At 39.5% G+C, this 12,736-nt stretch overlaps 1 protein-coding gene and 1 pseudogene across 3 annotated transcripts in view; both read right to left on the bottom strand.

The window, feature by feature from the left end:
- The window catches only part of LOC122886425 (cadherin-6-like), a 100,382-nt gene that overhangs the window by 55,997 nt on the left and 31,649 nt on the right, over positions 1-12,736 (bottom strand). For all 3 annotated transcript variants that reach the window (XM_044218618.1, XM_044218617.1, XM_044218619.1), the window contains exon 2: positions 1,474-1,817. In XM_044218618.1, the coding sequence (XP_044074553.1) occupies positions 1,474-1,692 (219 nt within the window). In that variant the 5' untranslated portion in view covers positions 1,693-1,817. The remainder of the gene's footprint in view (positions 1-1,473; positions 1,818-12,736) is intronic.
- LOC122886726 lies at positions 10,596-12,195 on the bottom strand (annotated as a pseudogene).

Raw genomic sequence — 12,736 nt, 5'->3', positions numbered from 1 at the left:
CTATGTCTCAATATTAGCATGTAGATATCCTCAGGCCTGGAGTCTTATCAAGCAGGTCAAGTTTGGGGCAGAATGGACAATCTACAGTCTTTCACATCATGATTGACAGCAGAGGTTGGCTTGCGAGTCGGCCGGGTGCATGGGCAGGACCTCGATACCGTGGCTCCAACCCCGATCACTACTGCTCAGACTCTGGCTCCAAATGACGTCACCTGTGCACGATGGCAGCTCCCGTATCAGGGATATTTTGGCTTCATTTTTGTACAGTGGGAGAAAGTGGAGACGCGTTGTCCATCTATATATACATTCTATGGTGTAGGGCATGGCACCAAGAGGCTTTTTTATAAGTCTGGACATGTTACATGTGCGTACCAAATTTTGCACATCTAGGTGAAACATACCATACCATATGTGCTACTTTGTTGAAATTTTGCAACACCCAAGCCCAAGACCCATATCAGATAACGGCTTACCCACTTGCCCACCAAACAGTGTATAAAAATGACGTATGAAATGTATGAAGAATGCCACTTTTGCCTTTTTAAGGGCAAAACATTTGTGTGCAAACACAAGGAAGAAGTTATTACCAAAAATTTACAAGGTCCCTGAAGGTTCAAGCCACAGGTCACAAGTTGTTCAGTTCCTGCAGTGGAGCAAAGCTATTTGTGTGAACACCGAAAATGTCGCCAGTGTTTCAACTGACATGAGGATGTGTTTCTGGCTTTCAAAGGGTGTACAGAAGCAGCAGTAGCACAATGGAACATACTGTGACAGAAACAATGTGACATGTAGGTATTATAGGTGGAAAAGTATTGAAATATGTAACACTTTGGGTATTGATATGTATATATGTGACATATAACATTCTGTATATAACAATGAGAGGATTAGGAGACAGAGAGCGCTTAGGTAAGAGATATTAACAGGATGGTACTGACACTAACACATCCACCACAGGAGCCATTACATATGTCCAAACGTCTCTGCATGCAAGGTGAGAAAAATCTATATATATATTATTCACTTCACATTGCACATTCTGTCTTTGTGCCTATCTTGCCATTTTCTACCTGTCAGCCTCTCTGCCTCTCTGTCCTGAATGTGTTCTGCACAGAGCAGTCGCAGTCTTTACAGTTTGGAAAAGCAAAAATATCACACTGTAACAATTTTAGAGATTCCATTATTGTGACAGTCTGAGGAAACAGAGCTGCAGCAGCAGTGCTTTCACTGCTTCACAGCAACTACAGAACTCTGATTCACATCCAAAGTTGCATAAAATACATGTCTTACAGTGTCTGCTGTACTATGTGTTCAGTGTACTCTGCGCTGCCATTGTGAGCTAAAGTTAAGGACCTGTGTGTAGAATTTTTAGAATTTTGTAGAATAATTACTTTGGTGGTAGGTATAAGGTTTTGTTTTTATAAATCAACGTTCAATGTAACCAAAAATTGGGAAGCAGTGGCACAATCTTACCTTGCCAATGTACTGGTAGTCATTGCCTGTATACTCCTCCTGCAGGAAAAACTGGTTCCACATCCAGCCTCGTTTCACTCTTTTGAGCAGCTTCTCACCTCTGGTCGCTGCTTCCATTACTTTTCCATCTACTGTCTCTATCCTCCGTCCATTCAAAGACAAAGCATCCAGAGACAGGCCAAAACAGAGCCATACAACGCCCAGTAAGATAGTCCTCATTTTTCTGGAGAAGGTGTAGGATGTACAGGTCACAAATGTTTTATTTTCCCAGCTGAATCACCTTGAATTGGGAGATGGGTCTATCAATCATAGTTCTTCAGGTTTTTACTGACTGGGGAAAGGAGCTGTAAAAGAAGCAGAGAAACAGAAATGAGTACATAGCTGGGCTACACAGATAAGTGTAGCTGATTGCACATTCTGCTGATTTACGAAGACTCACGGGACTTTGACCCAAACAAAAAAATGAAAATTTAAGTTACCTCAACTTGATACAGGTCCAATCTGAATTGCATTTCTTAGTTTACAGTTTGGTGCTGGACGGGTAAAGTTAGTCACTAGCTGGTGTACAAAGTAGAGCATCTAGCAGCTCTTTTTAGCTTTGGAGTATACTCACGTAGCTCTCCGTAGCAATTGTGTAGCTGACATGCGCCTCCTCGAAAATGTAACTACACATCAGGACTATGACGGCTATGAATGTCAGCATGGGCTGCTGTGTTTTCTACAAGTTCCCTATGCCAGTGGGGAGTGTTGATAGTGAAGACATTAAGCAAGTTAGAGAAAGGCTAGGTTTTCTGCTCCTTTTCAGCAATACACATCTAGAAAAGTCATCTCCACTGCAAACCTTCTGCTCACTGAGCTCTCTATTATAGAGAATAAAAAAACATAATATAGCGTGATCAGCGATTTGGATGAACATTTTACATTCTTATTGATAAAATAATTAGATTTTTCTGAAAGTTTGTCTCATTTGCCTCATAAATAAGCCTGTCCAGAGAACTGATAAGCTTTCACCAGGATCTTCCTCCATGACCTTTGCCGGACTTGAGGGCACTAATGGAAAGTTGAATGACAATTTCACGATTTACGGCAGGCCTGTTAGGACCCAAACTAATCTGATATTAGTTTGGGTCCTAACAAATCTAATGGGGGGGACTTTGAAAGAAAGAAGCCTGCTAAAAGGAGCCTGTTCCATTTCTGGGGTCTAACACGACAAAGTTAGAAAAGAAGAAACACTGGACATTACACACCAGCCATGTGGTGCAGAGAAGGAGAGATGGAGTGAAAGAAAGAAACTCTATTAGTGCTCTAAATTGCTGCTACCAGGTTAAGGAAGCCTGCCCCCAAACCCGCAAATTAAAGCAAACATTGCGAAAACTTTAAAGGAAATGGACATTCCAATAACCTGGAAGAATCTCGTTTACTCAGGCAAGATAGTCTTAAAACATATAGGAAGGCCCTCAGTAATGCCAGAGCAGCGTACTACTCATCATTAATAGAGGAAAATAAAAACAATCCCAGGTTTCTTTTCAGCACAGTAGCCAGGCTGACAGAAAGTTACAGCTCTAATGAGTCATGCATTCTTATAGCCCCCGTAGTAACGAGTTGAGCTTCTTTAATGATAAAATTTTAACTATTAGAGAAAAAATTCATCACGTCCTGCCCTCAACCGGTACGGATTTATCTTCAAACGGATTTATCTTCTTCATCTGTAATAATAATAATAATAATAATTATTATAATAATTATAATAACAATAATAATAATAATAACAATAATAATAACAACAACAACAACAACAAAACTATATTTATAAAGCACTTATCAAAAACAAATTACAAAGTGCTTCAAAGAGAGAGAAAATAAAATACCACAGTGAATGATGAAATACATTAAAAAAAAACAATAAAATAAATAGCCAGGTCAAGTAAGATCAGAATATGCTTTCCGATAAAAATGCGTTTTGAGAAGAGACTTAAAAGAAGACACTGACTCTGACAACCTAATTTCTTCGGGAGCCTCGGGGGCCCTGATGGCAAAAGCTCTGTTCTCCTTAGTTTTCATCCTGGACTCAGGAACAGACCCCTGCCCGAAGATCTCAAACTACGTAAAGGTTCATAAGGGATTAAAAGGTCTAAAATATAATCTGGAGCCAGGCCATGCCTTAAAAGTAATCAATAAGATCTTAAAATCAATCCTAAAACAAACAGGGAGCCAATGTAAAGAGGCTAAAACAGGTGTGCTGTGATCATAACTCTAGGTCCTGGTTAGAAACCTAGCAGCAGCCTAGAGTTCTGTACAGTCTGCAGTCGTTTCAAAGTTTTGTGATTGATTTTGATTGAAGACAAGTGAACAGACTATTAAAATAATCAAGGCGTTAGGAGATAAAAGCATGCACAACAGTTTCTGCATCACTAAAATTTAAAATTAGATCAGATTTTTGCAGTATTTCTGAGGTGATAAAAACATGATTGGACAAGGTTAGTGATATGTTGCTCAAAACATAAATTGCTATCAAACAGGACACCAAGATTGTTTTGCAACAGGCTTGATATGTTGTGACAGGTAACCAGTAGATGGATTTGTGATATGTTGGGGCCCAATAACAAGGATTTCAGTTTTATTTGAGTTGAGCTGAAGAAAATTTATTGACATCCAATTTTTTATGTCAGACAGGCAGTCCTGCAGAGGACTCAATGTAGGTCAGTGGGCTTGACAGGGAGGTACAACTGAGTGTCATCTGCATAACAATGAAATGAAATCCCATGTCTGCGGATGACATCACCCAAGGGGAACATATATAAGGAGAACAGTACTGGTCCAAGAATTCACACATAGTACACTTAGGCACACCATAGTTGACATAGGAAAAGGATGACATGAAGTTATTATTGCTGACACAGAATTTCCTAATGCACAAATATAATGATAACCAGTCTAGTGCAGTGCCAGTTATGCCCACCCAGTGCCTCAGTCCAGTGCTTAAGTCCAGCAGCACAAGAATTGAGCATATGCCTGCGTCTGCATTCATTAAAAGGTCATTAGTGACATTGAGAAGGGCTGTCTCAGTGCTGTGGTGCTGACGAAAGCCAGAATGGAACTTTTTAAAAGGTATTATTGTTTTCCACAGCAGCTGTTTTCAGAGGAGCTATGAGATCTAAGGTTGCAGAACACAGGTACATTACCAAGAGAATTGAATAGTGTACAGAATTTTGAGGCACTATGCTCATTAAGGGCATGTGTGTAGTCAGAGCGGGATAAGACAGTACTAGCAGTCTGTAATTCACAGTTAAAAACAATGCATAGGTGATCAGATACAAACGTGTCCCTGATTTCCACAGATGGTGTTCTCAGACCCAGACTAAAGACTAGGTCTAAAGTGTGGCCACAGGAATGAGTTAGGCCAGACACATTAGTGATATTTTAAAAATCAGCAGCAAGGGCATTAGAAGACTCATCAACATGAATATTAAAATCACCATAAAGAAGAATTCTATCATTTTATAACAAGACTGGATAAAAATTCTGGGAGATCCAACAGGAAGGAGCCAGCTGGTTTAGGGGGTGATAAATATTAGCAAATATTACCATGAGTGGGCCACCATGTTTAAACACGAGCACTTCAAAGGAGGAAAAATCATTGCAAGCTATGAGGTTACATTTTAAATGCTTCCTATAGACAGTAACAAGGCCACCAACATGACCACAATCACTAGGGCAGCTAAAGCAGTCATAATCTGGAGGGCACAATTCAGCAAGCTGACTGTGATCACCAGGACGTTACCAGGATTCTGTTAAAAACATGAAACCTAAATCAGTAGAAGAGATAAAATAATTTAAAATAAACGTTTTGTTAGAGAGGGATCTTACATTAAGAAGAGCAATCTTAAAAAGTCTGTGCTGGGTTAGAGCTTAAGTTGAGACTGGAGGTAGGGTTCTGGCCCGGATCTTTATTAAATTATTATTATTGCTGTGTTGGCTGTGTCTGTTTCATATTAAATGGTGCGTGGCTGTTTATGGTGGGCAGAGAAGAGAAAGAAGAAGAGTGAGGGGAAACAGGTGAAGTAAATAGTCAATTACGTGAGGAGGACAGTACAGCGTGCAGCACGTTAGCTGCCAGCATTTGACTACATGACTTGTTTGGGTGAAGACTGTCTCGTGCAAACATGAACGATCCCAGAATAAGTTAAAAATGTGAATAAAACCAATGTCATGGGTACTGCAGACAGACTGGAGCCAGGTATGAAGGCTATGTACCACAGTCCTTTAAAGTAGCTGTAATTAAACCGCTTCTTAAAAAGCCCACTCTTGATCCAGGGGTGTCGGCCAACTATAGACCTATATCTAACCTTCCCTTTCTCTCTAAGATCCTTGAGAAAGCAGTCGCTAATCAGTTGTGTGACTTTCTAAATAACAATAGTTTATTTGAGGATTTTCAGTCAGGATTTAAAGTGCATCATAGCACAGAGACAGCACTAGTGAAAATTACCTTGTGAACCTAGTGAAAACCTTTTGCTTGCATAAGACAATGGACTTGTCTCTGTACTTGTCTTGTTAGATCTTTGTGCTGCATTTAATATCATTGACTATCACATCCTATTACAGAGACAACATTCATTTGACATTAAAGGAACTGCACTAAGCTGGTTTAAATCCTATTTATCAGATCAGTTACAGTTTGTACATGTTAACGGTGAGTCCTCTGTGCACGCCAAAGTTAGTCACTGTTCCACAAGATTCTGTGCTTGGACCAATTCTATTCACCTTATACATGCTTCCTTTAGGCAATATTATTAGGAAACACTCCATAAACTTTCATTGTAATGCAGATGATACCCAATTAAATCTATCGATCAAGCTAGATCAAACTAACCAGTGAGCTAAACTTTAAGCATGCCTTAAGAACATGAAAACCTGGATGACCTACAATTTTCTGATGTTAAACTCTGACAAAACTGAAGTTACTGTACTTGGCCCCAAACACCTCCGAGACACATTATCTAATGATATAGTTGCTCTAGATGGCATTGCCCTGGCCTCCAGCACCACTGTAAGGAACCTCTGAGTTATCATTGATCAGGATTTATCCTTTAACTCCCACATGAAACAAACTTCAAGGACTGCCTTCTTTCGCCTATGTAACATTGCAAAAATCAGGCACATCCTGTCTCAAAATGATGCAGAAAAATTAGTGCATGCATTTGTTACTTCTAGGCTGGACTACTGCAATTCCTTATTATCCAGCTGCCTGAATAAGTCCCTTAAGACTCTCAAGTTGATCCAGAATGCTGCAGCACGTGTACGGACAAGAACTAGGAAAAGAGATCATATTTCTCCAGTATTAGCTTCTCTGCACTGGCTCCCTGTAAAATCCAGAATAGAATTTATAGAAAATCCTTCTCACCTACAAAGCTCTTAATGGTCAGGCACCATCATATCTTAAAGAGCTCATAATACTGTATTACTCAACTAGAACACTGCGCTCCCAGAATGCAGGGTTACTTGTGATTCCTAGAGTGTCCAAAAGGAGAATGGGAGCCAGAGCCTTCAACTATCAAGCTCCTCTCCTGTGGAATCATATCCCAGTTTGGGTTCGAGAGACAGACACCACCTACATGTTTAAGAGTAGGCTTAAGACTTTCCTCTTTGATAAAGATTATAGTTAGGGCTGGCTTGGGTGAGTCCTGAACCATCCCTTTGTTATGCTGCTATAGGCCTAGACTGCCAGGAGACTTTCCACGATGCACCTCTTTCCTCTCTCTTCTTCTCCCTCTCCATCTGCATGCATTTTTATCCCATTACTGCATGCTACTAACTCTACATCTTCCCTCTCCCGTAGTTCTGTACTTTCTCATCTCTCTCCTCTCTCCTTCTGTCGCTTTCAGCAGGTATTTCTACCTTTGGAGCTGCAGAGACTGCATCTGTGGTTGTGGGCCACCTGCTGCCCCCTTGTTCCTGCTTGACAACTGCTATTATAGTTGTTGTTATTGGCTCTGTTACAAATATTCATTAAAAGTCATTATTCCAATGACTATCATTCCTACTATTATTATTATTACTTTATTAATACTAATATTACCACTTCCAATGCATTATTGCTATTTTAAAATTCTAGGTGGAACTTGCATTGTGCTTCCCTCTCCCCCAACTTCTGATATGAATTGGCGCTATATAAATAAAATTGAATTGAATTGAAGTGAATTGCTCCACTCTGCACCTGAGTGAGTCCTAACAAGGACCATAACAAACTTTAAACTCAATAAACATCTGGCAGACGCTCACACCGCATTGCCATCACAACAGAATGTCATTAGCCTGATTATGGAAGGACAGATCCAACTTGCGCGTGCGGAAATATGGAGCTCCGGGGAGCTTCATCCAAGCCCGAGAACCCATCAGCTAACCCAGATGCTTACCGGGACCGATCGCCCACCAGGTGCCCCAGAGAAATGGCGCTGCTTCCTCTCCTCTCCCCTCCCCTCCAGGGCAACGCCTGCCCTGCTCAATCAAGACGCCAAGCTTTGTGTTTTGGGGGTTGAAACTTAAAAAGCGTAATTAAGAAACGCAGATCAAAATTAGGATCCCTGCATTTATCTGTTCATTTGTGTGTTTAGCAGTTATAAGTTGTGTTTGTAAAGTCTTGTAGTCAATAAGCTTTTCATTTATAAAAAGTTGATCAGCCTATGTGGTTTTATTCTAGTCCCTATACACGAGACAAGAACTCAACTTCAGATCGAGACTAAACCGATAAATTACTTTATTAATTATTATAACTGACTCAAGATTTTCTCTTTGTAAAAGAGTGGTAGCCCCAAGATTAATTTAACATAAGTTAAATTCTATTATTTAATATGAACGCTGATTTTATTCTATTAGCTGGAAGTAAGTGTAAATCTGCTCCTTGCTCTTACTAAAATTAAGGTCATTCAATATGATCATTTGAATGCCTTTTAAGCCTTAATTCACTACAATAAACACAGTGATTGAACAGTAGTAGTCTCCTATTCACTAATGAGACTGAGAAATAGTAGTTCCCAGTTCTATAAGTATGTGCCTAATCCACTGATGCTTTAAATCACAAAGTAAATGAAAGAAATTAAACACAATTACTGTGTGAAATATAATTAAAGCACAATATGGTCTGATTCATCTGTCTCTTGTTGTGGTGGTGTTTTCAATAGTTGAAATCTAATGCTGAACTAAAGCAAAACCTATTGCATAGGTATCTATGGAGGGACTCCCTTATGTCAATATTAAACCAAGCTTTAAGGTTTAAACTTGACGCAATGCTTCTCACATTTCTCTTTTGGTTGTAGGTTTATTGTAAAGCTCCTTTTTTATTCTTTCACAGCCCTTCATCTCCCAGAGTTACAAGGACCAAATTAAACACCTTATCAGCAGAACAGCAACAACAGTTTCAGTTATCCGTCATTGTCTATACTAGATCTGTTTAGCTACAGTACTGCTACGCTGTTTGACAAAGCTCAAAGCCAAATACGCAGTCATGTACTTATTTACAAGAAAGGGCATTACCTAACACCAAAGACCAGACAGTAGGAGAGGACCAAGTCTGTACCTGTTTTTCACCAGTAGATGTCAGGCTTCACTAATATTTGGGATTAACATGGGACGAGCGAGAGAGAGGGAGCGTGCGAATATGGACAAAAGTGTCAACGTGATATAAAATTTCTTTGATCATGAAGCCTAATACCCTACAATTCTACGGTTTATCAGTGAAGTGTATGAACTACACTGCAGACTGGAGTCTCTGTTAACAGTGACAAACAGACAGATAGATAGAGATTATTATAAACTATGATGAATTGGTCGTGGGTCACATCTCTCACTCGCGTCCAGGTGCTGTTTCTCCCTTATCATATCCTTGCAGTTTTCGTGCATTAGTTGCACTGTGTTGACTGTGTAGTTGCTGTGACTACTTTGACATACAGTATGTTGGTGTTCAAGTTTGCTGTCTGCTGCAGTGTGAAACGTTCTCAAATTGTTGTAAATTCTTGTTAATAACTATTAGATATCTGCTGGCCATTCAAATTAATACAAAAAACATGAATGTCGTGCACCATTTAGTATGACGTCATTATATAGAGCTCAACAGTAACAGCCCACTTTTCAAATGGCTTCGGTTCCAGAAGTGAATTTAAGCCTGGAACCATGCCAACCAACTAGGAGTCACTATCGTGACCATAAAACATTTGATTTGGAGCAAAAGAAAGAAAATGTTGGAAAACAGGAATAAAGGTACAAGACTGTGTACATAATTATTTTAAGAAGCATCCCATAAACCATTGCAAATGATACCTTTCCAACAACTTCCAACCTAACGATAGTAGCGCACTTTAACCTTTGTCATTATTATAGTGTTTATATTGTTAATAATAGTGTTGCAATATATTATAGTTTGTGTGTGTGTGTACATATATAGTGTAACGACATGATGAGTAAAACTCAGTTTCCTTCAATTCAATTTTATTTATATAGCGCCAATTCATAACAGAAGTTATCTCAATTCACTTTTCCTATAGAGCAGGTCTAAACCATACTTTTTATAATATTATTTACAGAGACCCAATAAATCCATGGTTAGGTTTTGAGAGAGAGAGAGAGAGAGAGAGAGAGAGAGAGAGAGAGAGAGAGAGAGAGAGAGAGAGAGAGAGAGGTTTAGAGAAAGAGAGAGGTTTTGGGGGAGGGAGGATTTGGGGAGAGGGAGGCACAATGCAAATACCACCTAGAATTTTTTAAATATTAATAATTTAATGGTAGTGGTAACATTAATATTAATAAATTAATAATAATGGGAATGACAGCTATAGGAATAATAATGACAGTATTAGTAACAGAGCCAATAACTACAACAACTACAGTTGTTGTAGTAGCAGTTGTCAAAAGGAGAGAGGAGACAGATGAGAAAGCACAGAACTACGGGAGAGGGAAGATGTAGAGTTAGTAGCATGCAGTAATGGGATAAAAATGCATGCAGATGGAGAGGGAGAGGAGGAGAGAGGAAAGAGGTGCATCATGGAAAGTCTCCTGGCAGTCTAGGCCTATAGCAGCATAACTAAGGGATGGTTCAGGACTCACCCAAGCCAGCCCTAACTATAATCTTTATCAAAGAGGAAAGTCTTAAGCCTACTCTTAAACATGGAGATGGTGTCAGCCTCCCAAACCCAAATTGGGACCTGATTCCACAGGAGAGGAGCTTGATAGCTGAAGGCTCTGGCTCCCATTCTACTTTTGGAGACTCTAGGAACCACAAGTAACCCTGCATTCTGGGAGTGTTCTAGTCGAGTAATACAGTATTACGAGCTCTTTAAGATACGATGGTGCCTGACACTTAAGAGCTTTGTAGGTGAGGAGAAGGATTTTAAATTCTATTCTGGATTTTACAGGCAGCCAGTGCAGAGAAGCTAATATTGGAGAAATATGATCTATTTTCCTAGTTCTTGTCCGTACACGTGCCGCAGCATTCTGGATCAACTTGAGACTCTTAAGGGACTTTTTCGGGCAGCCTGATAATAAGGAACTGCAGTAGTCCAACCTAGAAGTAACAAATGCATGGACTAGTTTTTTGGCATCATTTTGAGACAGGATGTGCCTGATTTTTGCAATGTTACATAGGTGAAAGAAGGCAGTCCTTGAAGTTTGTTTCATGTTGGAGTTAAAAGATAAATCCTGATCAAAGATAACTCAGAGGTTAACAATGAAAGTTTATGGAGTGTTTCGTAATAATATTGCATAGGGAAGCATATATAAAGGTGAATAGAATTGGCCCAAGCACAGAACCTTGTGGAACTCCATGACTAACTTTGGCGTGCATGGTGAACTCACCGTTAACATGTACAAACTGAGATCGATCTGATAGATAGGATTTAAACCAGCATGGTGCGGATCCTGTAATGCCAATTACACGTTCCAGTCTCTGTAATAGGATGTGATTGTCAGTGGTGTCGAATGCAGCACAAAGATCTAACAAGACAAGTACAGAGACAAGTCCATTGTCTGATGCAATTAAAAGGTAATTTGTCATTTTTACCAGTGCTGCCTCTGTGCTATGATGCACTCTAAATCCTGACTGAAAATCTTCAAATAAACTATTGTTATTTATGAAGTCACACAACTGTTTGGCGACTGCTTTCTCAAGGATCTTAGAGAGAAAGGGAAGGTTACATATAGGTTTATAGTTGGGCGAAACCCCTGGATCAAGAGTGGGCTTTTTAAGAAGAGGTTTAATTACAGCTACTTTAAAGGATTGTGGTACCTAGCCTGTTAATAAAGACAGATTCATCATATCCAGTAAAGAAGTGCTTACTAAGGGTAAAACGTCTTTAAGCAGCCTAGTTGGAATGGGGTCTAAGAGAGAGGTTGATGGCTTAGATGAATTAATCGTCGAATTAGTTGAAGAAAGTTGACGGGAGCAAAGCAGCCAAAATATATATCAGGTTTTACAGTTGTTTCTAAGGTTCCTGTGTTTGAAGATAAATCGGTACCGGTTGATGGCAGGACGTGATGAATTTTTTCTCTAATAGTTAAAATTTTATTATTAAAGAAACTCATGAAGTTGTTACTGAGGGCTATAGGAATACATAGTTCAATAGAGCTATGACTCTCTGTCAGCCTGGCTACAGTGCTGAAAAGAAACCTGGGGTTGTTTTTATTTTCCTCTATTAATGATAAGTAGTAGGCTGCTCTGGCATTACGGAGGCCTTTCATATATGTTTTAATACTGTCTTACCAGACTAAACGATATTCTTACAGGTTGTTGGAATGCTGTTTCCATTCAAGTTTTCATGATGTTTGCTTTAATTTGCGGGTTGGATGCAGCACTATCAACAAGATGGTCAATTTCGGAGGGGCTGTGATTTGCATTAGAGTCCTCTGTTATATTGAGACTGGCCCTGACAGAACTCACAAGCTGGCCCACACAAACACTTACTTGTTGTGATTGTCTAAAAAAACGCAGCATGTCAGAAAGGGAAATCATGGTTGCACTGTGGTAAACGTAACAGCTATCTCCACCAATCAGAGAGGTCTTTAGGATTGTGGGTAGTGTAGCAAATAAACATTTTTCTTAAAACAAAGTTGATGCCATACAGACTTCTTCTACAGGAGCATATAACATCGTTTCACAGTATCATAGCTTATGGTAAGTCTACCTGGGATGGTTACAACATAATGGCTTATAATCAAAATCCTCGATTCAAAATATGAATGGGATTTTCACTTCTGGAACCTCAGTGTTGAGCTCTAAAGA

This window comes from Siniperca chuatsi, linkage group LG13, assembly GCF_020085105.1.
Source record: "Siniperca chuatsi isolate FFG_IHB_CAS linkage group LG13, ASM2008510v1, whole genome shotgun sequence".
NCBI lineage: Eukaryota > Metazoa > Chordata > Actinopteri > Centrarchiformes > Sinipercidae > Siniperca > Siniperca chuatsi.
Note: the sequence above shows the minus strand (reverse complement) of the source record. Positions and strands in the feature narration are given on the sequence as shown.